The 24648-nt window shown below is 38.0% G+C and overlaps 1 protein-coding gene across 1 annotated transcript in view; it reads right to left on the bottom strand.

The window, feature by feature from the left end:
• VPS41 (VPS41 subunit of HOPS complex) overlaps positions 1-24648 on the bottom strand; it is a 101444-nt gene that overhangs the window by 10544 nt on the left and 66252 nt on the right. Inside the window, exons 12-26 of the mRNA XM_030445098.1 lie at positions 22589-22718; positions 20792-20907; positions 19177-19233; positions 16929-16990; positions 16009-16090; positions 11744-11836; positions 11113-11240; positions 9792-9936; positions 8504-8545; positions 8322-8372; positions 6920-7057; positions 4017-4071; positions 2890-3030; positions 1188-1324; positions 180-279 (exon numbers count right to left, since the gene is read on the bottom strand). Coding sequence (XP_030300958.1) covers positions 180-279; positions 1188-1324; positions 2890-3030; positions 4017-4071; positions 6920-7057; positions 8322-8372; positions 8504-8545; positions 9792-9936; positions 11113-11240; positions 11744-11836; positions 16009-16090; positions 16929-16990; positions 19177-19233; positions 20792-20907; positions 22589-22718 — 1477 coding nt within the window. The remainder of the gene's footprint in view (positions 1-179; positions 280-1187; positions 1325-2889; positions 3031-4016; positions 4072-6919; positions 7058-8321; positions 8373-8503; positions 8546-9791; positions 9937-11112; positions 11241-11743; positions 11837-16008; positions 16091-16928; positions 16991-19176; positions 19234-20791; positions 20908-22588; positions 22719-24648) is intronic.

The following is a 24648-nucleotide window of genomic DNA, read 5'->3' as shown; positions in this document are numbered from 1 at the left end:
AGACAAACTGCAGGACACAATCCATTACTGGCTATGCAACTAGTACCCTATTATACTCTAGAAATAAGGTACAATAGTCAGGCTTTTGGGCAGCTACCAAAGCAGTCATGTGGCTTGAGTCTATAAGCCAAGTAAAAGACTTATAACCTTGAAAGTCACTGTATTTGTTCTGTACCTACCATCTACTAGGACACCCTTCATCTGATTTCGATGCATTTTCTTTAATAAAGAAAGAGAATCAGCAACAAGTATCTTTTTGCAGCCTTCCCGCAGCAAGATCTGTTGGTGCAGAGAACATAAAATGCAGTGGTTATTGAGTAGATGGGCACATCAGCTATTTTGGCAAGTCTTCACTGGGCTTGTGCTGCCAAAGAGAGTGCATGAAATGTTTATGACTTTCAAGCTCTTCGAAAGGAGGGAAAGGAGGAACCTCCAGTTATCATTACCTCTATCCAAATAAAAAACCCCAGCATTACAAAAAAAACCCCAAACCTTAAAAAAGACCAAACAAACAACATTGTTGATACGCTATTGTCATAAATTAAGATCTTCCTATGAACATGTCTTAACAAAATACAGTGGAGAGGGATTTTTACAGTGCCCCTCACAATTCCTTTTTTGATTACGAGGGAAATGCTACTGTAAATTAAAATCAGAAGTAATAAAACCTTCTAGTTAATTAAAGCAGTCCTGATTTACAAATGCCTAGTATTATTTTTAATGGGAAACAATAAGGCATGAGGTTAGTTTGAAGGGCATACTCAAAGCAGTGGAATAAGTTCCAGCCTTGCTTCAGTGTAGCACTCCATCAAGTGCAAGTTTCTCAAGGCCAATTAACCAAATGCTTCCAAAACTGCCACAACCACAATTAAAAGCACGTTACTTCTTTTAGTCTACAACCAATTTAGGACAGTCAGACATTATAAAATAGTTTAAATCACACAGAATCCTTTCAGCTGTAGGTACCCATCAGGTGTCTGACAGCATGACAGAGAATTAGAAGTGCTTGAAGCCATCAAGAGAAGAGACTACACATCTTGACAGATTCATACCCCTTTTGTCATAGTTTTGTACCAACTCATTGTCAATAACAGATCTCTGAACAAAATGAACAAACAAAAACCAGTAGCAAAGTGGTTTTGCTGTCTCTCTGAAATTGAGCATTACAGGAAGAATGTAAAATTTACCTGCAAATTATAGTCCTGAAGAATTTTCACCAGTGAGTCTCTCAAATTAGGAATCTCCATGCCTTCCTTAATGCGGTGGATCAAAAGAATGGGATCTACATGGGTTCCAATGTTGTTCAACAAACCAGTAATAAAAGCTGGGAAAAACAAGATGCAAATGAAGTAAGAAAAAAATTCAGCCCAGTGCTTGATTTAAGCATGTTTTGGTGCCAAGCTACAGGCTTTGACTGATTCTATGACACCTCTTTACTAAGAGATAGCACTAAGACTCTTCTATATATCCTTCATGTTCCTTGTAGCTGTATTTAATTGAATGCAGGCCTTTGGGCAAGAGAGGAAGATACAGTCTGGCAACTCACAGAACTTCTGTGACCTGCAGGAAAGGGGTTACTGAGTATTCAGCACAAGTCTCAAGAAAAAACGCATTTCAATTTGATAAAAAAGAGCACTCAAGAAAACAGAGCCAGAAAAGTAAATACATTATGTGGCTATTCCATTTCCAGTTGCAGGGTTCAGAAAAAAAAATTTCCAGCACTTAACCTGACTCAAACGTGCTTCTAAGCATTGATAAGAGTAACACAAATGAAGCTTTTGATTTTTGGATTGCACCTGGCTAAATGAAACACTACAAGGTTAAGCCTCAAGGCTGTGGGTTTTTTTCACTCTTCCAGCTTGAGGAATATCACTGGGAGTAGCTCTGCATATTGGCAGAATGAAGTGAGAGACTCCTATATGGTTTGAACCCATTTGCTCTAAAGATGTCACTGATTGTAGTGAGGAACTGCATGTAAGCATGGGTAATCACAGAATGACATTCCTCTAAAGGAGTAACAGATTTTTGTTGCTTCTTCCTGTCAGGATTAGTGACCAAGAGATGAAAAGATATGTATTCTAACAGCAGTTCTATAAGACTGCTTTGGAAAAGCATTCTATGAGAATGCTTTGGAAAAGAGATCCCAAGAGAGACTTTTAAGCCCGGATTTAAAGACTCAGAAGAGGTTGTAAAACTAACGGAGTAGATATTTAAAATAATTCTCTATTTCCTCAGCCATATGAGAAAATCTCTGATTTTTTTCATCTCTGAATATGTCTCCTGAACAAAACTGATGTTGTTTAGGAGATTCTAACAGTTTCTGATTCAATCTAAATTTTAAACTTGAGCAGATTATATATAATGGATATAGGATGGATGAAAGGAATGGATGAAAGGAAAAATGCACACATTATTACATATCTTACTTTTGTACCAGAGAAACAAAGCAAATTAGTTATTCTGCTCAGGGACAGAAAGGTGTAGGTTCATCATTTTCAGGATTTTGAAGGGAAGCAGCTATAATAAACATACTACACAACATCCTCATCAAGCCTGCAGACTGTGTTTTGAAGCTGTCTAAAAATAAAGCCTCACTCTACCAGATTAAAAGCACCCTTCTCCCCTTAAATTGTCATTAAGGACATAATTATGCAGAGCTTAGTCAAATGTTAAAGCCCTGGGTACTCATTCTGTAGCATGCCCACATGCTGCATATTGGAAGTTTTTATGCACAGTAGGACACTTATGGTGTGCTCCAGAAACCAGAACACCTCCCTGGCCATCCATAAACACTTTCTCTAATATGCACATGGATAATTCGATCCTTTATTTGCAATAGCATTTCACAAAAATACACAGACAAGGCTTCTGAGAAACTATCCCTCTTACGTGGCTTGTCGATAGAGTATAAAATGAGGTCTTCCCAGAGTTCTCCATCATCTTGCTCCTTGGCAAATTCAATAGCCTTATCTACATCATGCAATTCCTCCATTATCATCTTCAAGGCACTGCGGCTATTACCCATTCTACCTACAAAGAAAAAATAAGTAAAAGGATTACAACTTCTAAATGCTTACCTATCCTCAGTGCTTTAAGCTCTTTCAATATGAATTTTGTAAGTGTAAACTTGCCTCAGACGTACTCAGCCAAGACCAAATTTAATCTAATCTGATCTGATGTAGGGATCCAAGTCCCAGAGCAATCAGTATAACATGAACAAGTTCTTGTAGCACTCTGCTGGACTAGGGCTGGAGCCTTCCTTAATGATGTGCTGGGTTATATCAAGGATTCTGAACTGCAGCAACATCTAACGTAAGGGAGAGTGTGTGTATGTGTATGCATGTGAACTATGATATGAAATACCACTTTAAGAGCCACACGGATGCTCTTAATTTACAGTAAGTATAGTGCAGTTTACACCCATGAACAGCTGGAGGAAGAAACAGCAGAAATACTGAACTATTCCTTAAGTAAAGCTATGAGTAAAAATACTGCTCTGCTCTGAAGTGGTCCACAAAACATTTTTCTGACTAAAACAAATTCTGTGGCCTGCTGGAGTAGCTAATTTGCAATTAATTTTACTAAGAAAAAAAAAAAAAAAAGAGGCAACATAAGCAAATCTTTCACCTCAGCAAAAGAGAATATTAAGCTTCTGAGAAATATTCAGAAAAAAAACCCACTTTTTAAATTTTCTTCCCCTCTTTTCAAACTGACAGTATAACTACTAGAGATGGTCTCAAAAATACCTCCCTGCACCAATTGTCCCCAAACACCAGATAAACACAAAGTCAGAAACATGGTAACACAATATATGTAGTTAAAACATCATAGGAATATTCCAGTGCTTTGTTTTATTTTCTAAATAATGTTATTTGGTGCTATTGACTGTATACCAACTTTGCGTCCAGGACAATATCATGTTAAATGACATTAGACAACACATCACAAATTTTCACAGCATAAGTTTTAGCAAGATTAGAAGCATGTTGTAATTCATTACACTGAGTGTTACTTACTCAGAAGATAAACAGTCTCTTCTACAAAGTTCCTCTGCTGGCAGATCTCAAGAGCCTTGATTTTAAGGGAAGGGAGGAGAAAAAGATAATACAGGAACCATGTAACGTGATATTGTATTGATCAGAAATGCTGCAAGAGGCTTAAAGATACTTTTTCATGAAGTTGCATTACTCATTTTGCCAGGAATATGCACTGTCAGGCATTAATTAAGAGGAGAAACACCATACCATTTTTTTAAAGTTTTTCAACAAAATTAAATCTGGGGACAGGACAGGTATTTTACTATGGAATATGCCAATCTCTACCTTTAATTCCATTGGCAACTTTTCTTCTTCTTTCAAAGACTGGTTAATCAAAAAGTGTTAAGACTCTCTGCTGTCAAAACCTGCTTCCTGTGGGTGGACTTACGAAGTCTCTAGTGATGGAAATCTGCTTGACATTCAGTCTTAATACAAGCCTATAGATCTTCTCAGGGTAACCAGTATGGTTTTGAGAGACATTTTGTACCACTGACCTCCAAGAAGAAATACAAAAGCAACCCAATCCAAGTATGAAAGAATAAGGAAGCACACTTTGTAATTTTTTTTAAAAACCTGAGGGCTAAATACAAGCAGTTACTGATTCTGTGAGTGGTTGAAAAATACAGAGCACAATTACCAAACCTGTAAAACTTAAAACCAAGTATTAGTAACAGAAAACTGGTGGGGCTGGTATGCCATAAAAAAAGCCAGATCTGTTTCCAGTTTTAAAGCAGAAGCAAACTCAAGATTCGCTGCATTCTTGTGAAGACAAGTGTTCTCCAATAAAGACTTCTGTACTCAGAAATCAAAACTATAAACACATATGATACAGCTACAGCTAAAGAAGTAGATAGGAATTAACTTTTTCTTCCATTCTCAAATATTTTAGATTTGTTACCATGAAGACTACAGATATGGAAAATAAATTTTGGGGTAAGAGAATTCCAACCAGATGCTTTAGGGGAATGAAAATTTTAATAATGATAACTGATAAACACAGATGGCAATCATTTTCCTCTCCACTTGGAAGTTAAACTACTAAGTACCAGGTATTCAGTATTTCTGTATGCTGCACGATTATTGACCATAATGCTCCCTCTAGAGGAAAATGGGGAACATTCATACTTCTGTTTCAGTTCTTTTTAGAAGACATTTGCTATACTGTACTTTTAAAAAACAAGAGTTATTTCTTCCTGGTGGGCTTATAATTTCTTAAAAGCACTAATAAGTCTTAATTTTTTTGAAATATCATGGGGTTTTGCTATTGATACACTGTGCTGGAATCTGCTTAACAGGAGCTGAAAATATTGGCAACTGGGTTATTCTTGGTCCCCTTTTTATTTCCTCAGAAAAAAGATTTGCATGGCAAGAAGTGTCACTATATAACATGCATAGTAAGAAGTATAATTATGCAATTAGCAGTAACAGTAAATTCAACCAAGTTTTACAAACTCTTGGTATCTTTCCAGGCTTCCTTAGCTTCTTATTGAAACATCGTAGCATTTTAATGAGAGGTTAGAATTAACCTTTTCCTAACATCCTTTTATCTCACTTTGGTGACAACTGCACCACACCTTGCAAAGATTCACAGGTCCCTGACATATTCTTGCTCACAGCCTATTAATTCAGCAATGCAGTTCCCCCAGTGTGCTTCCATCATTTACACTCAGCACTTTTCTGCACCATACACCAATGCAGATAGGCATCTGGATCTCTAATAACTAAAACTATTCTGCACCAAAAGAAAAGGTGCAGGTAAGGTTTGATACATAAACTCATGATCACACAAATAATATATAAGGCAAAATTTAAGAGAGAATCAGAGAATTAAAAACAAATAGGCCAACAATGTAGGCAAAAGTCATTGTCTGGAAAACTCTCGGGCTCACTGCCTAAAAAGATCACTGCGACTACCTAGTTTTGTGCAATGGTTTCAACAAAGGCCAAGGCTTCAGTCTTAACAAAATATTTTCCAGTGGTTCCTGCAGTTGCACAATAAAGTAAACAACATTCAAAACAAGAGAGATTCCAGAAACAGTACTAGTTCTCTTTAGAATATCAACCACATAAAACGCAATGATCAGTACTGTATTTAAAACTACTCCACTGGTGTCATTATTATAGTTGCATACAGAGAGGCCTGGTTTCACAAAGTCTGCTCTGCTTGGTCATTAGCAGTAACAAGTACAAACAATAAAATATTGATTCAACAGAAGAGGAAAATTTAAGTTTTCATATTCACCTAAATTTAAGTGAAGGAGGGAAGGAAGGGGTGGAATGAAGACAGCCCTTAACTTTATTTATTTTTGAATTGGACAACAAAGAAAAAGGAAGAAAAATGTAAAAAAGGTTAGAGAAGGTACATGGCACCATGTAAAACCTCATCTTCTAGCAGAAGTACAAAGATGAAATACTTTTACCTCTGCTAGTTCGGTGTCTGTTATATTACATACATCATTTGAAAGCATCATAGGACCTTAAAATACAAAGGTAGAAAAACTCCAGTTACAGCAACTAATTTTTCAAGCTCTAACACTGACTAGTCCTGGATTTGGAAAACTGGTTGTAGATTTCTTGCACACAACCTGTTTCCCTATCAGGCCAGGCACTGATGTGTAGATACACTACTGCTACACATCACATTTGAATCTAGAATTTCTGCTTTAGAAATTCCCACTGATTCCTTCTCTGTGAGCTGAGAGAGGAAGGTCTCAGCTGTCAGCCAGCTCTGCAAACCCAACTTCTTGCAGGTGATGGTCACATACTCGAGGGATCTCTCCTTTTGGCAGTAGAGGGCAGTACCAGACACAGTTACAAATTCACAACACCACCAGATACACACAGGAAAACCGAGGACCTGCTTGTAGTTTTGGGGGACTTACCTTCTCCAGTGGACAGTGTGTGCTGTCTCTGAGAAATGGTAGGAGATTTGGGCGATCGTATTCTGCATAAAGGCTGATCTGTTTCTCGTGATACCTTTGCCCCTTATGGTGGTCCCTCTTGAAAAGCTTGTGCAAATACTAAGAATCAAAAGACAGAATCAGAACTCAAAACCACTTAGGCAATTTTATTTTTTCTCTGCTAAAAAAAGCTGTCCTCGATTTCTTCAGGAATGCCCCAAAACATAATAAAAAGGCAGAGATTAAATCTTGATTCAAAGAAATAATATTACATTTTTCTGAAGTACCCTCATCACAGTAATCTTCAAAACTAGCTCTGTAAAACAGATTTTCAAGGAAAAGTCAAGAAACTGTCCTTTAACCTTCAATGAAATTACTGAATTTTGAATTTTACAGGAAGCTTTGGGCCAGAATATAAAATGAAGCATTTTGATTATCTAGACATACTTGATCACTACGGGTAACTACAATCACAAATTTACCGTGTGAAACTTTGCTTAACAAGTACCTCAACCTACAGATACTTCGGCAAAGCTCCTTCTCTCTAGACGAGCACAGAAAAGCCTCGGGAATAATCTGGAAGTCACTTTAATTCAAAAGCAAGCAGGCTTCACACTTTGAAACTGATGCATCCCTTCCATAAACTGACAGTCACTCAAGACAGTCGCCTTTTTGCAAAGCTCTTGGGGCTGTGGGCTGCACAGTTCAGAGAGCTGCTTCCCATAATCAGATCTCTAACACATAAACCTGCTCTCTGCCAGAGCAATGCCCTGAGCCCCATCTGTGCACAGCTGCAACTTAAACTTCTCTCCCTGACACAGCCCAAGCCCACACTTACACGTTACAGTATTCCACAGACAGCGGGTTCAAACCCAAGAGGTGCTTCTTGGCATAGCAATGTTGAGCCACAGACTTATAGTGGTATTTTAACTCTGCACAAACAAGTCCAATCCTGCAGTGTATGAAAGTTACAGTTCCAGAAAGACAAGCAGTTCACTGTCTCCATGGATCAGCAGAACATGCTTCTGTGTTGCACCTACCATCCAACCCCATTTTTGAGTAGGGAAAGAAAAGGGATACAAGCAAGAAGTAATTGACCAGAGAAGTCAAGTGTCTGCATAGCCCTAGGGAGTACTACCTCATGGTATGTTAAAAAGCAAGTAGCATGTTTTCAAGTTCTCACAGGTACACATCTTAAAATTAAATTATTATTCTAAAAAAGCTATGGCTATGTTAAAAATGGATAACTCAAAGTAGCCACTTTGGCTCTGATGACATATGGCATTCCAGTCACGGGCACTTTGGTAGAAGGATACGTAAAAAATATGCCCAGCAAGGAGTTTATTCATCTCAACTTGAAAACAACAGATATAGGAATATTTACCACATGCTGGAGCTCAGGCCTGTTTTCCAGTTCTTCAACAACTCTGTCAATCTGAAAGAAAACAAACAGAACCAAACAGATCTAGCAAATCTGTAACGAGCATCACGTTTACAGGACTGAAAGGAGGACAGGTTATACAAGCAAGCATTGGACTCCCCGGCCATGAAGTTCTTAATACTCACGGAAATTTTATCTTCATTATCCAGAAGCATGTCAACTGCTTTCTAAAGTAAAGAAAGAGAACTAAGTTAGGAAACAAGTACATGTTTTCTCGTACTCTTTATAGTGTTCCACTTGTTCACAGAAAGGTATCAGATGGATATTATAGACCTACTCTTTTCAACAGCAGTAATGCAGAGAGCAGTTTGCATAACATTAGCATTCCCCAACAGCACAGCATTACAGGAGAGCACATCCTATGTTCTTCCAGAATACCTCTCCTAAGTTTCCACACTAAGAGCAATCAATACTGTGCACTTATATGGCAGGCACAGGAGTATGCCTATGGAATCATGGGTCACAAAACGCCACTGTTAAAGGTTGTAGAAATTTGTCCCACTGCAAAAAGAAACTGCAGAATGATGGCTGTGTATAAAACACATGACTCAGCTTGTCACACAACTGGATTCCTCTGAACTATCTGCACACCGATACAGTGACACGGGCAGGCAAGACCATGGAAGCAGCGTGGCCACCAGGGTTCTGGTTCTTGCTTCCTCTTTTTCGGGTGCAAACTTTGCTTCACATCAAAAAATTTCAGGAATCACAGATTCTTGATATAATTTAATCCATTAAAAAAGAATTACACGTTTTTTTTTAAATGTAGTTCAGAATGGCTATACCAAGAATGACCAGCTTTGGTACAGATGGCTCTACGTTTTAGCTCCAGCACTTTGACAACTGCTGCTCTGAAAGAGGTTATCTACCTGGTTTCCCCACAAGGCTCATACAGATTATCTGTGCCCAAGGATCATACCAAAACTCATTTTCTCGGGTTTTAGCCAGCTAGAAAGAAAGATTATATTTAGCACAAAAGGTACACATCTTGGTTTTTGGAATTTAGTTTAATAACCCTGCAAACTTTCAGAAGCAGATCAGTTGACTCCAGAGAAAGAAAAGTGGCAAGTTCATACGCTTCATGATGAATTCACTGCTTCCTTTCTTTTGCTTATTAATAGCTTATTTGATTAGAAATGCAAAAAATAATATCACAGTGAAAGTCCACCTGAGAAACACAATAGTGATCTTGGACCTGACACATTTCTCACTGAATGATACTCAAATAGAAATATCAAGGGAAAAAAAAGCTATGCTTGGGTCAATTATTTTGCAGTCTAGGCAAATATTTCATCCTTATCCAGACACAGCAAATGCATTTTCTGCCTCAAAGCTACCTTTAACTCATTTATTTTTAATCTGCTAAGATAGCTCTAGTAGAAAGTGAATATAAAATCATTAAGATCATCATACCTCTGAATCAAAATCCATGAGCAGAACAATTTTGTCTCTTATGGAACTGAAAAGATTGTGCTTGTGGATCAACTGGAAGACGTCTTTGTGTCTCAGTGTTAGGTAAATTTCTAGAGCTCTGCCATAGCGCTGGTCGTAAGTATACCTGATAAAAAACAATGTTATAATACACAAGGTCCTACATATCTAAGTGTAGGAAAATCACTTAAGAAGTAAAATCTAAGTATAATCTAGGATGTAAAGCTTGCTAGGGTGCTAAAAGGTGGCTGTGGTGAGGTGGGTGTTGGTCTCTTCCTCTGAGTAACAAACAACAGAACAAGGGCAAACAGCCTCAAATTGTGCCAGGGATGGTTTAGATTGGATACTGCTGAAAAATTCCTCCACTTGGAAGGATTGTCAGGCACTGGAACAGGCTGCTGAGGAAGAGTTGTAATCCCTGGAGGTATCTAGAAGAGAGGCAAATGTGGTGCTTAGGGACATCTTTTACTGGTGGATTTAGCAGTGCTAAGATAGCATTTGGACTTGATGACCTTAAAGGTTTTTGCCAAACAAAAAGATTCTACACCACTTGATTTGATGAATATATGAGTAGTTGCTGTGATTCAGTTTTGTTGAGGGAAAGTCACAGCAGGCAACATTAATTTCAGTTCTGTTCATATCAGTCACAGCATTTATGTGCTGACCTGTGGTTCTTTGCATTTTCTGCCACACAAAACACTAGCTCTTCAATTTTTGTTAACCAACTGGCACTCACCTCAGAGCTAAATTAGGCCAGACTGTAACACAGCAATAGCAGTAGCACTGCTTTCTACAAAGAGGCATCATGAAAAGAACTTAACATGAGAATGAGATTGAGAAAACCTTTATCCCTGTACAAAGTAGCCTAGAACCAGATCAGTTCTGCCACATTTTGCAGTCACATTTTTCCAGCCATGCAGTAAACCTAAATATACCACTTTTGAAATCAAGGGGAGAAAAAAAGCCATTTTGTTTTCTCGTGGATAATTCTAAAATGTGCACTTCACATAAGAGGCTCCTTCTGACAGCACAAAGAGGAATGCTAGCAATTTGTTTTGTAAAGAAGAGTAGCATATCCAATCTTATACAAAACTCTTTGCTTTCACACTTGGCATACACTTTATACGGAAGGGAAAGGAATTGTTAGCTGTGCATTCAGCAGTGTGGAAAGAGAAGAAAGTTGGTACTTTATAGACTGCAGCAAAGCTGATATTTCTCTTAAGAGCATTAGACAAATATTTAGAAACTACAGTATCCTATTTCAAGCTTACTTTTTGTAATAGGAGTTTAAAATTGTACCCACAATTCTGCAAGTGTTCGTAGCAAAGTCCTGTTCTGTGGATCTTTCTTCAGGTGATCTACTACAGCTTGAACTATGATTGTGTTATTGTAGAGGTCTCCAGGCCACTCTTTTATCAGGGTTGCAAACCCCTAAAAGTATAAGAGATTGTAAAAGAAATAGAAAGAACTGCCTAAGGAATGTTTCAAAACATCAAAGCTTCTGCTAAGCCTCTGAGATGATACCTGCTGTGCTTCACCTTTAAGCCACTTCTATGTGCCCCCAGATGTGCATAGTGCAGAACACAGATTTTCCTTCTTATGGCAATGTTATTAAGATTCATGAAGCTGGGTTGCTTTCAGGTCCTGTATTCTTAGTGTAGTACCTCAAACACTTCAGGTACATTAAACAACCTACAAATAATTGTATTTGTAATATACAACCAATCTTGCCATGTTTGTGTGCTCTGAACAACATCCTATTTATTCTCTTTAAAACTAAAACCAAATTAATACTTTTAATCTTTTAAATATCTTTGAATTGTCCATTGATAATTTGTTTGAATGCAGCAGAAAATTTGGTTTCAGCGTTCTACATTGCTGAGGGTGTTTTGCTGTCAGTAGCTACAACATGTGGACACGTGGGGTTGCAGTACCTCGTAGTCACTCTCCAAAAACTCATGCAGGACCATTTCATAGATCAGAGGTTTCAAAACTGGATCTCGTCTGGGTAAGTAACGACTAATTGCCTATAAGGGCAAAGAGAATAAAGTGTTAGAAGGCAAATGGTGTGTAACACCCTGGCACACAGGTGTCAGAAAAAAAGAATTGTGAAACAAAACCCCCAGACCCTCAAAGCTATGTGCAAAATATGGCTCTTGGTCCACTGGAAGTGTTTTATGTTAATATTAATAAGCACTATCCTAAATTTATTTTCTTTAGGATTTTACACATTGGAACTGTGTTACTTACCTGAAATAATCTTAATTAGAAAGATAGTAGGCAAGATACTGTTTAAATAGAAGTATCAGCCGCTGCTCTTGAAGACATCTGCACTTAAAGACATCTGAATCTTTACTTCTAGTTATTTACAGAATAAAATCCACAGACGACCACTCAGAAGAAGGAAGTTATCAAAATCCATTCTGTCTTACATCTTGTAAAAAGGTGCAAGTACTCATTAGCTGAAAAACGTATACTTTTCATTTATGACTTACTGTAGGGTCACTACATTTTATGAAGAGTTCTGTTTTGCCAGCTATTTTTACATATCCGAATGAAAATTAATTTGAGAATACACCTCTCCAGAGAAAAGGTGAAGGCATGTGTTCTGCTGCTCTATAGGAGGTGTTAAGGAACTGCATTTTGGCAGGCAGGAGACAAGAACCTGCCAGAATCCATCACCTCATACCCTGAAATTTCAGCACAGCATCTTATTAGCATTATTATTCCATACAACTAGAGGCCAAGGTTATGACCATCTGCCAAAATAAACCCTGCTGCTACCAGCTGTGTTGGGACTTTGGGGTTTGTAGCTGAAAATCCAACACTGATGAAATTTCTCTAAACAGAGTTGTTGCCTGTTGCCCACTAATGACACCTGGTGCAGTAGCAATTTTATTACTGACGTTGGTTAAACATAGCAGGAGAAATACAATCTCACTACATCATCTTTTTGTAGTTTTACAGACAGCAATGATATTCACAACAAATTCAGTATTTAAATAATACCAATTGCTAAAATTATGTATTTCAAAACACAATTGCTTAAATTACATATTTCATGCAAGTCTTCCATCCATAGGTGAAAAAGGACGTAAAAAAGAAGAGCAGTTAAAAAACCTCCACATCGTTAATGACTTAATTTTTGCAAAGTTCATTGCTCATAGGAAACTTCTTCTTTCCCCACACTGTTTGAGCTTGGCCAGTCTTTGAAACATAGCATGCTGCCAACATCAGCTCCCACCGTCTGTCACAAAATTTAATATCTAACTCAGGGCATGGTCTTGGCAGCTGCCCTGGGGAATCATATTCCTGACCCTCTCATAAAAAAATAAAAGCCTCTACTGACCATAAAGCAAGTTGGATATCAGCTGGAGACTTGAAGGCAGAGGGCATTCTCCAACAGCTGTTTCCAAACCCACTTTCTACCTTCCTGCTATCTCCTAAAAAAATAACCCAGCCCAAGGGGCTTTGCTGCAGCTCTTGGCTGTGGTTTGGGTGCCCAGGGAGCTGCAGAGCGGTGCAGCTGCTCCCTTGTGTGGGAGCCAAGCTGCCTCGGGAAGGAAATCTCCCCTGCCCCAAGCCCAATGCTTTGAAGGAAAAGTGAAACCACCTCCTGCAGTTTGAAGCAGGGCTCCTCCTGTGCTTGACAAAACTGAGAAGCAGCCAAGTTATTTTTAAGCCTAGACGCGAAGGTAAACTAAGACCCGTGCTGAAGGTTACAAACCTTGTTTTGTTTGTAAGCAGTAGTTAAGTAGTGAGGTCAGACATAAAAGCTGAAGAAACAGGATACCTTTGTATCAATTCCTGAACCACATGGTTAAAGTGACTTAAAAAAAAAAATAAAAAAGAAAAGATACTATTCACAGAAATATTTTCTTTCTTTTTCAAGACCTGCTTTCATACTTTTGGTCAATAGGTTTAACCTCAGGGTATACGCAAGAAAGCCCATGTTGACATGAGATAGCCTAAAACATCTCCCCAATAAGCCCAAGGCACGATTATTTATTCCTCAGAGGATACCTATGAGATTAAAGAGGCTGTCTGGCTAATGCTGCTCTATGCTATGCTCCCCACATTCATGCAAAGTCTTTCATGTGTCCTCAAGCCAAAGACTTGGTCATTAAAGCACTGCTGCCGCTAGCTGATCGTCCTGCGCCCCTGCTAAGTCACTGCTGTCACAGCAGAGTCAACAGACTGGAGCATATCCCTCATGTCAGAACTGCCAGCAGTCACAGAGTTTGGCATCTTCTTTCAAATCCACCTTCCTCAACTGTTTGAGCTGAGATACTGGACTGGAGCAACTCAAGCACAAGCACGGAACTCCATCAAGCCACCAAGGCTGGAAGAGGGGAGGAGCAGATCATTGCAAGGCTACAAAATCTTGAAACTGCCACAGCAAGGTTTTCTAGCAGACATTCACTGAAGACACACGAGATAGCAAAATACCAAAATCCAATAGCCAAACAGCCTCCAATAGCCAAATAGGATCTTTAGTACAGAACACTTAAAAAAACCCTAAATCCACAAGCAAACAAGCAAGACAATCACCCCACAGTCTTTGACATTGGGGCATCATTAATTAGTCCCTCTGCAGGAAGGAAAGTTTAAACCTTTCACTGCCACCTTAGTTATTGTCAAATCACATTATATTGGAAACATCAGATTTCAGGCAACTACTTCTGTGCAGTGCAGATTCTTAAGAAAATTCCCCTTCTAAAACTGCTTCTTCTGCAAATCTCAAAATTAAAACAATTATAGCCCAGTTGCACTGCTGTGTTTAATACCCACTGGCTGTGTAAATAGGTAAAAATTCCAAATAGTATAGATGACTCCAAGCAATCCAAGAACAGCTCAATTTAGACTTGGCTTAATGGAATATCCTTTATGATATTCAGGTATCTTTAGGAACCTGGGACAAGTTACATGTGGCTGAAACAGTAAAATAAGAAAGGCATCTTCTAGAACTGCAGCTTGAAGTGGAGTAATATAATGGACTACATCCTATGTTTTTCTAAGTCTGCTTTCAAGGGGCTGAAAACAACTGTTTAGAAAGGCAGTAATTTAGCAGAAGTGTTTTTGCAGCAAGCCAGCAAATATTTTTATACTTTACAGTCTGATGGATGACATAAGTGGAGACAAGAAAAACATCCATTCCAGACACTCACATCTAAAAACCAAAATAAACCCCAAAGGACTAAGAAACACTGTATCAAAATTTCACTTATACTTGCACTCAGGTCCTTTATTGGATTGAAATAAAGAGCCAGAATCACGAGTTTTCAGCTTTCAAGGTGACAAAGAGTGCACTGAAACACTAAGACCTCATACAAAAGGCAAGGCTGTTCTTGCACTGGCATGGCTCGAAAGCAAAAGCCAGACATTTCTGAAAACTGTAATACTGAAACACACTTGCTCTTTAAACAGACTTGAAGAGCTCATGCAGCCAGGGACTGCATGTTGTGAGATCTTAATAATATGTCCTTTTTGGCTCATTGAGTTTGAATAGGAAGACATAAAATTCAGAAATAAAAGTACAGGCACTACCAAAGGGAGTGTGCATAAGGTTTTTTTCTGGTTTGGCAGTGGCAGTGCTATAGCCTAATGTCCTGAGCAATTTATTAACCGAGAAACTCACATTAAACACGTAGAGTTATGGTAGCTGACTTGTGACCAGGGAAAACACCAGACAGGGCAGACTCCTCCTCTTCCTTGCCACCATTTCTAGCACACAGCACAGGTTTTCCCTGTTGTTTTACAATTAAACTATCCTTTGACACTTCAAGTCGTGCCTGGCATTCACAGAGACTATTTTCCTCAAAAGTTGGGGTAGAACTTTTCAGGACATACTAGAAATTAGAGAAAAGTAAATGGGAAAGATGTATTTAACTGTGAGCATCTGTGGAAATATAAAGACTTTTGGAGTGGGTCCTCCATCTGTGGACTGTCAAGTTAAAAACACGTGGTCAAGTACTTGGATGTGCTATGCCACCAACCCTGTTTTGAACCTTGCTAATGTGTACACATCAACCTGAACTACAACTGTACAAATAGATATTTGGTGCAGGAATTCTGAGGGCAGTGTTACCTCCTGCTACCAAATTAATGCTATTAAATGGGATTCTTTAGATAGTTGGTCAAAACATGCAGGAAATAAAGCATGTCAATTACTTGAGTTCAGAGATACAAATTAACTTACCTTAAGTTGTCCTATTTCTTTAAACTTGTAAACTTCAAACTCCCAGAGTTCTGTGTTTTTGCCAAGAATTTTCTGGCACTTTCTGGAAGATGAAAGGGGAGGAAAAACAAAAGAGTAGGTACAGAGAATAATACAAATGTGACAGCATTATTGCAAGGATTCCTTTCTCCCTCCTTCCCGCTATCAATGTACTTTCAAGGTGCCTCATTCTAGCAACCATTGATTCACATAGAGTATGCCAGGTACCCCTTTCAGATCTTAATATTTCTTTGCATCCAAGAGGAAGTGATAGCTTACTATGTATTCAACCTTACAGACTGGGGCTATATTAAATGTTCTATGAGTGAAATTTTTAAATCTCAGCTGTGTAAAAATGAACATTTAAAAATATATGCTTACACATATAAGTACCTGCAGACACACATCTTATATAATTTCTAATCCTTACTTTAGGTATCCAGATATGACATTTTTGTCCAAAATATTTTGGTAGGCATTTGGTGCATTAAAATTTTGATGAAAGAATCATGCCTTCTGCTGTCATCCCAATTGTCCAACACGGACACAATCTATTTTTTGATGGTCTTAAGTGTTATGACACACTAATAAACTTAAGACTACCAATATCCAAAGAAAACCTCAATTTTGAAAACCTAGCATGACTGAAAAAATCAAGGCTTGCTTTCAAATAGATATGTCGCAATTCTAATTAAAATTTAGAAAGTTTACAGAAACTTTTGGGTCATTACAGGCAAGAAAATATAAGATGCAATAATATATCTGTATGTTTTGACTCTTCAGAAACTCCAAAACACACAGAACAATCAACATCACAAAATACTTCAGAATCAATAATTTGTTTTCACTTTTTCCCCAAACAGATTCACTTCATCCAGCAAAGAAAATCTTTAATATGTTACCGAGCAGCCAGGTCATAATCTCCTTTCTCTACTAGGTGATTGATATAGGCCAAGCCAATGTCCTAAAGGGAATAAAAAAAAAATCAGTTACAGAATATGGACTGCCACAATTACTGTCATTCTAGCTATATGCACGATTGCTAGGCCAAGCATCAGGCTATAAGTAAATACTCCCAGATTTCCTTTACCTGCAGGGCTCACAGACCAGTCAACACAAAATACTTGCATAGATCACTCACAGGTTCAAGTTAATGTGCTCTTTTAAATAATTTTCATAACAACATTGACACTGAGAAGACTATGCCACCTCTACATTTTAAGTACTGTTCAAAACACATGGCTGATCAGTCAGTGCCATCATTAGTTCTCTCAAAAAGAAATCCGTCAGCCACTGTATGAGACATCGTTGTAAAGATGAAGTTTTCAGAGGGAAAAAACTTGACTGAGAATATAAATCCTCATGCTAGTCTGTAAGGAATTACTGAAAATTTAATAAGACTGTTACATATTATTACATACTAAATTATTCTCTCAAGCATTTATCACACAGGCAGCTGCAAAAATATTTTGGTAGGCATTCGGTGCATTAAAATTTTGATGAAAGAATTATGTCTTCTGCTGTAATCCCAACGCTGGTGACAAGGTCAATGCAGCCCAGCATACCCATTACATAAGCATATGTTTTCACTAAAAGCATATTGTTTTCAGCAAAAAAGAGGGCTGTACAGTGAAACAAATGAGAAATCCTTGCTTCTTACAGAAAATCTTGTTTGAGTCTCCTGAAGTAAAACATAAAATTTTTGATCAAAATCAAGGACAATACTGAGGGGAGAAGAATATGAAGTGAGGTACCTAAAAGCTTCAATTGTTCAAACTGCTACAAAGTTAAAAATAAAAATGTATACCCCAGATTTTAGGATTTTATCCCCCTATAGGAACAACCTTTTCACTTTTAACTTCACCATTCTCAGGAATAAAGACTTGTGGAAGTTTTCTCCTGAGGGCAAACTCCCCAATGAGCAGAGATGACAGAATATAGAAAGGCTCTGTATATCTGTGGTTGTTTAGGACCCTTGCATTCTGCTCAAGAGCTGCAGAGGGGCCATCATCATTGCTGAAAACTAAAAAAAGAAATCCCAAAGACCACTAGAATTGTCAGGTGGTGTGAGTGTGGTATCATTGGTGTGCTTGATTCTGGGCAGTGAAAGCGTGAACTGTTTTAAATCCCTGTGCTACTAATCCTTCTCTAAGAGCTTGGGTCAACATTTTTTCCTCAACACATTCCGTGGGTTTTGCATTACAGACCAAACACTCAGCTGCTCTACTTGTGTATACTGCCACTGAATTCCATTCTAGTATAGTAAATTTTTGCAAATGCAGAGAAAAGCTGGAGGGGTTTTTTTTTGCAGATGTTGTGATAGGTGATGGCATGTCATTAGATCTTGATTCAAGTTCTGGACTACACAAGAAGAAAAGAATTTTAAAGATATACTAATATGCAGTGTGCTTATTATAGCAGTAATCTAAAAAATAAACACATCTTCTAACACTTTGTACGTTAATACAGACTTCTATTTAAAGAAGCAGCAGTATTAATTAAATACCATTTAGTTCATGTTGAAGTAAATTTAAATAAAACTAAAATCAGAAATGATTCTGTGGCTATTACATTGTCGCCCCTTTTCTCTTAAATGTCGACATCCTTTGTTGCTATGTGAAGGGAGCATAAACATAGGAAATAACTATACAGGAAAGATGGAGCTTAACTATGTAAAATAACAAGATTTGCAAAGCAACGTGATGTGAAACTGCAACTGAATTTCAATAGCATTTAAAATATCTTCTAATTGCACTTTTTTAGCTCCTGCCAAAACCCCGTCACATGTACAAGTTGAAGAGATGAATGTCACACACATCCCCCCCAATCTCTAAAACCAGAACACTGTGTTACCTGAAACAACAGCAAATTTAATTCAGAATTAAAAGCAAGCAAAAGTCCCATCAACAATCAGCAAAGTGCATTTCTGTTCTTTTTAATGCTAATGGCATCTTCATAAACACAAATCCTTTCTTGTTTCACACACCAACATTCCTGTTCTGCAGCTGAAACCAGGAAATTGAATGCTAGTTGAAATATGCCTAACAGCTATGTCTGGTGCAATAGGGAGCAGGGAATGTATTTGTAGCATCTTACAGCCTTCTAAAAGAAATCAGATACTTTGTTTTGAAAAGAAATTTTGAGACTTACCAAGATCTTGTGCTTTTTTATAGTTTTTTGACTTATCTCAGCAGCCATCAAAGCTTCCTATATTCAAAAAGCAGAAAATAGAGACACTAGCCAAACAGACACTTTCAAAACAGAAAGCTCTAGAACCATACAAATCAACTATTTTTCAGAGCAGGGTGTTTGAAGCACTAGAATTTTTAATGCCATGGTTGGATGAACAGCTTTAAATTCATACTCAAACAAAAGCAGTCAACCAAAGAGAAAACTACTTTTGTTTCCATCTGGGTTCACTCCACATTACTGTATTAGGATCAAATCATAAGATTACAACAAAACAGACAATGCAACAGGACTGGATCATTTTCAAACAAGAACCCTTCCCTGCCAAAACCTAAAAAAAAAAATCATCAGGAAAGGAGGTAGAGGGAAGGCTACCTTTCACTCCCCCAGCCCAAAAGACTTCTTCAGTCAGACTGGTTTACATGTAAGTGTAATTTTCTATTCTTCTCTTTCCTTCAAACACACAGAAACAAAGCTGGCACTTTTACAAAGTGAAAACTTTAACATACATCATAACACACAAGCTACCTACTACCCTAAATGGCTTTCGGAAAGGCACACACACAGCTGTCACTTGCAAATTACTGGAGTCTTCAGGGACCAAATGCAGTGATTTACATAAACAGCAAAACTGCACTCATCCTTTGAGATAGCTATTCAGATGCAAAAGCATCCACAAGGATTTTAACAATTCTACATGAGGAACATCATGATTGCACTAATGAAAGGAATACTTGCTGTGTGGCTTTTCCACATTTTTTTCTTATAATTGGCATTCAACAAATAACATATAAATACGCATCTAGAAAGTTACTATATGCATTGTATTGTAACAACTGTTGTATGTTATTAACTGCAGGACTTCAGAAATGAGAACACTTGGAGCATGTTAATATTGCAAGAATTTATCATCGTGTAGATACACATGCTTAAACACACCATTATTTAGGCAACCAATACTGAGCTGCTTTTTACTAAGGGAGCTGTATACAGTTGTTTTTAATATTGGCTCTGCTTTTTGGTGAGTAACACTACTCTCAGCACCAATACCTACATTCAAGCCCCTGTTATTTTGGTTTTTAAAGCTTCAGCATTGAAGTAATACAGAGCAAGGAACAGTATCCCAGTGTAAATCTTTAGTAGAAGTGATATAGAATGGAAAAAAAAATAATACCTCCCACCATATCCATTTCTCTTCCCTCTTTAGTTGTGATACATCTAGAAAAATATCCATGTAGCTCATTAATTAACTGGTCTGCTGCTTTAAAGCCAAAACCCAGCAATAGTAATTTTCAGTGACAGCTAATACATTTCATATCTGTTGCTGAGAGCAGCATTCACAGCATCTAATTCAGCTGCCTCACTTGGGTGCAATTCAGATGAGTTGCTTCAGTAGGAAGACGAACTCTCCAGAGAGATGGAGAGATGTATAGTCAACTCCTACCCCTTACAAGCATTTAGTCAATGACTCCAGGAGCAGAAACTATCCACATCCAATAGACCTAGCAAAAGTTCATCATCCCACTCCAACTTCTAAAGCAGGCAAGCCTGAAGGAAAGAATGCTGTAAAAATTACTTCGTATTTCTTCTTTTCAAGAAGCCAGTCGATGTGGTCATCTTGGTCCCGCTCTTTAGCAACAACCACGTCTCTTGGGCTGATGATATAAAACAGTGATTCACCTTCCGAATACTCTGCAAATGCATACACAGTTTTATTATTATTGTATTTTCCTTAAGTAAAGCCCTGCTTTTTAGTACACCCTTGAGGGGCATTTAAAAAGAGGAGATGCAAGAAAGACAGAAGGCTACTCCTGCAGAACATGTGTGTTTGGGAAGCTGTATTCTCCAATAAATTAAAACTGGTTTAAAAGGCAAAATAGCTTTAAAAAAAAAACCAAAAAACAACTATAGCTTATTGCAAATTCTGATTCATCCACTATGTGTAAAATTTATGATGGTTTAGAACACATTATTATACTTTTAGAGGACTATTACACTACATAGCCTGCAATAAACTTATCCTCCCATCAAGGTCAAGGCCATCAAAAGCATAAATGATAGATGCCATAACCCCCAGGGACACAGCACATCATTACAGCAATGCATTTGCAATGCTTTAAGTTAAGGTTATATGTATAATGCATTTGTTTATATCATAAGCCTTTATTTTGAGTAAGCTCAAACTAAAAAGGTACTTAAGGGTGAAATCAAGCACAGAAGATGACTGTTCAAAGTAGTTATTATTTCCACAGGACCCAGGAAAAACTCCATCAATACTTTGTAGATACAGGAAAGAAAACCATCCCCCAACCTTTATCTGTATCTATACATGCATATGAATACACACTTGAACTGATAAGCAATCCACAAAGTAACACTCGTTTTAAAGCCATCCAAAGAAATTTGACTTAAAATATTCATTAAGCATAAAAGTAAAACTGTAGGCACCAATGTTTTGCTTAGGGACAGGTATAAAGAAATTCCAGTTCTATTGATAGTAGCAGAGATGTTTAGGAGATCAGGGGAAGATATATTGTATTTCTAGTGGCTTAAGGGCATTGATGTACACAAAGAGGCCTGCCAAGCCTATGATTTGAAGCATGCTGCCAGAGAAGATGCTTAAAAATCAGATTCATGGATTTTAAAAGCCAGAAGCAATGTTTCTATATAACTTGGGTGATATAATCTTCACCAAGGAATTCTGCATCAGCTTTGCTATGCATCTTTCTCAACTACAACACATATATCTGAAAACCATCCCATCTTATTTAAAAGACTCTGGCATATATTGGGCCAGGGTTTAATCTTCCTGCCTGTTACATAATTAAATCTATCTTTGGGGCTGAACTTTCTATTCATTACATTTTACCATTCTGAGGTCTGTTATATGCCAACAGCTTTGTCCCTGTAGGAAAGCTAAATATCAGTGAGCCCCTTTTAAGTTGATCCAGGTGCACCTTTCCATTGAAGTGACATTTATTCCATCTTTGCTTCTAAAGCAGCTCTTCCAGATGCTCTATGACTCATTTCACTATTCCTGAAGCCCTTTGTGTCCAAAAAGACAAGAGCTCCTACAGATCACATGTTGAATATAACTCCATAAAAGATACTGCCTTCTCCAATACTGGACATTGCCTTCCCCAGTTGGTCTGACTTACTAGATGGCATTACAAATCATGATGTTTAAATATGCATACTTGTTTTCTATCACGTGACTGGTTCTTGTGGATTTTCACTTTAAACTTCAGTGTCACAATCAGCTACAGACAGATATTCAAAGGGATAACAAAAAAATTAAAAAGGGGGCTGAGTCCTCTCAAATTAAGTCTTTCTTAAGCAAGTTATGAAACAAAACAACAGCATGAACACCTACCTAAATGATAATCTCTACATTCATTTTCCTGAAATCCTCGTACTGTTAGTGCATCAGAAGAGATTTCTTCACAGGACTCAGGTAAGGGCTGTACAATATCCAGTCTAGGCCTTGCACAGCACTCCACTTCCTTAAAAAAAATACAGACATCTTAGTTACATCCTACATGATTTACATTAGCAATGCCAACTTAGGGTCACCCACAAACATGGTTGAAATTCAGCCGCTGCAAACATTCTCAAAGGTTCTTTGCACTGGGTACTCAGTTGTGAACCATACAACTTGCAAAGTTTTGCTCCATAGAGTAGCTGTAATTGCATAATAGTGTTGGAAACACAAAGGAAAGTTACTCCTACTCTTGCTTCTCTTAACAGACCAACACAGAGAAGGATGTTTAGACAAGACACAGGTCAAACCCTTCCCCTGAGTTTGCTGTTTTCTTGCTCCTGGTCATGTAAGTTTTCAGGGCTATCACAGATGATCTCAGCCTTTGCATGCAACAGAACAATGGGAGACACATGCTCAGCTGGGCTCAACCCTCAAAGAACAGATCTCTATGAATCAATAATATTCTGGTACAGAGAACTTGGGGTTTTTTAACCAATGTTTAAGTTTGCACTTTTAAGTGCCAAGCAGAAGTAGGGGAAAAAGAAATCAATCTGCTGTGCTGATTATCTTAGAGTAACATCCAAGAGAAACTGATGTCTTCAGTTAGCTGTATTTTTTATAAGTCAAGGTCCAAAACATTCCCTTATTATCCACTTCTAGCTGTGAATGACAACAAAATACAAAAAGAATGAGAAGACATACAAAGTGGATTTATACAGCTCTAGCCTATGCATTCAGCAGCAACACCAGTTGGGTTTTTTCTAATTTACTGTTACAATATAAAGTTGAGTTTTTTGTTTGTTTCTTTTGTTTTGTTAAAAAAAAAAAAAAAAAAAAAAAAAAGTAAGCCATGTGTTGGATTCTGATTCAATTTGTAACAAGTAAAGCTGCCACTTCTAAGTTGTAAAATCAAGTGTAGGAAGAACAGTATTCCTTCCAGCCCAAAAACATCTGTAGCAAGCAGCTTTTGTGCTGCAAGCTCAGGCAGTTCAGGCTACACAGAGCCAAGACACTAATAGAGGGGTTCCCAATACACCAAGGCACTGACATGGTGCCAGGGAAGAGAGGGCTTTCTGTTCCTCAGTAGAGTCACCCAGAGAACTGAGATTTTATCGAAGTCCAGTGTTTGGAGTTTAAAAGACTAATTTAAAGCAAATATATGGAAAAAGAAATCTATTTCCTATGTTCTACTACCGTTATATCAGCTGGAATTCTCGTTTTGTCTTTCCTTTTTGAAGCAGTTAGAATGACTTGAACCTTTATCAGTCACTACCTGCTTTTTCCATGCTACTACTTCATTAACAGCAGCTTTCCAATTTCCTTGCTTCCTAGCATTTCAATTCAGGTCTTTCTCCCTCTTCCTTACCCAATTTGTTTGCCTGCTTTTTCTTTCACCAGCTCCCCTACACTAGAGGACTACTGTACTGACTCTCTTGGGAAACACTGCTGTGACATTGTTTGTCTCCTTAGTATAAATAAAGAAATAGAAATCTGACATCCTGCAGCAGAGCTAGAAGCTAACCCTATTGATTTCAGCAAGCTCCAGCATTTGTTTGAACCTACAGCATTTCATTGCCTAGCAACTTGTGCACCCAGTTGCTTAGGGTTACTATGGTGATGGGTGTCTAATGCAGATGTACTATCAAAGAGATGGTGACGAGCATCTGCCATTCTCACACTGCAACTTCAAGGATCTCCACTGCCTTGGCTTTTAGTTGCTAACATGAAATGGAGACAGACAAGGCTCTTGCCTGCACACAGTATAAATAACTGATATGAATTCTAATTCCTACCTATCTACACACATATCTAGGTGTAAGCAACTAAGGGTCTTTGAAGCAAGGGAGGCAATGAGACCACTCACTCGCAGTTGTGCATCCACTCCCACCACAGTGACTTGTATTGCTTGAGCTGATCAACCTCACTACTCTCATTTCTTCTGCATCTTAATG

This window comes from Calypte anna, chromosome 2, assembly GCF_003957555.1.
Source record: "Calypte anna isolate BGI_N300 chromosome 2, bCalAnn1_v1.p, whole genome shotgun sequence".
In the NCBI taxonomy this organism is placed as follows: Eukaryota; Metazoa; Chordata; class Aves; order Apodiformes; family Trochilidae; genus Calypte; species Calypte anna.
The sequence above is the reverse complement of the archived record's forward strand: the minus strand, read 5'-3'. Positions and strand labels throughout refer to the sequence as shown.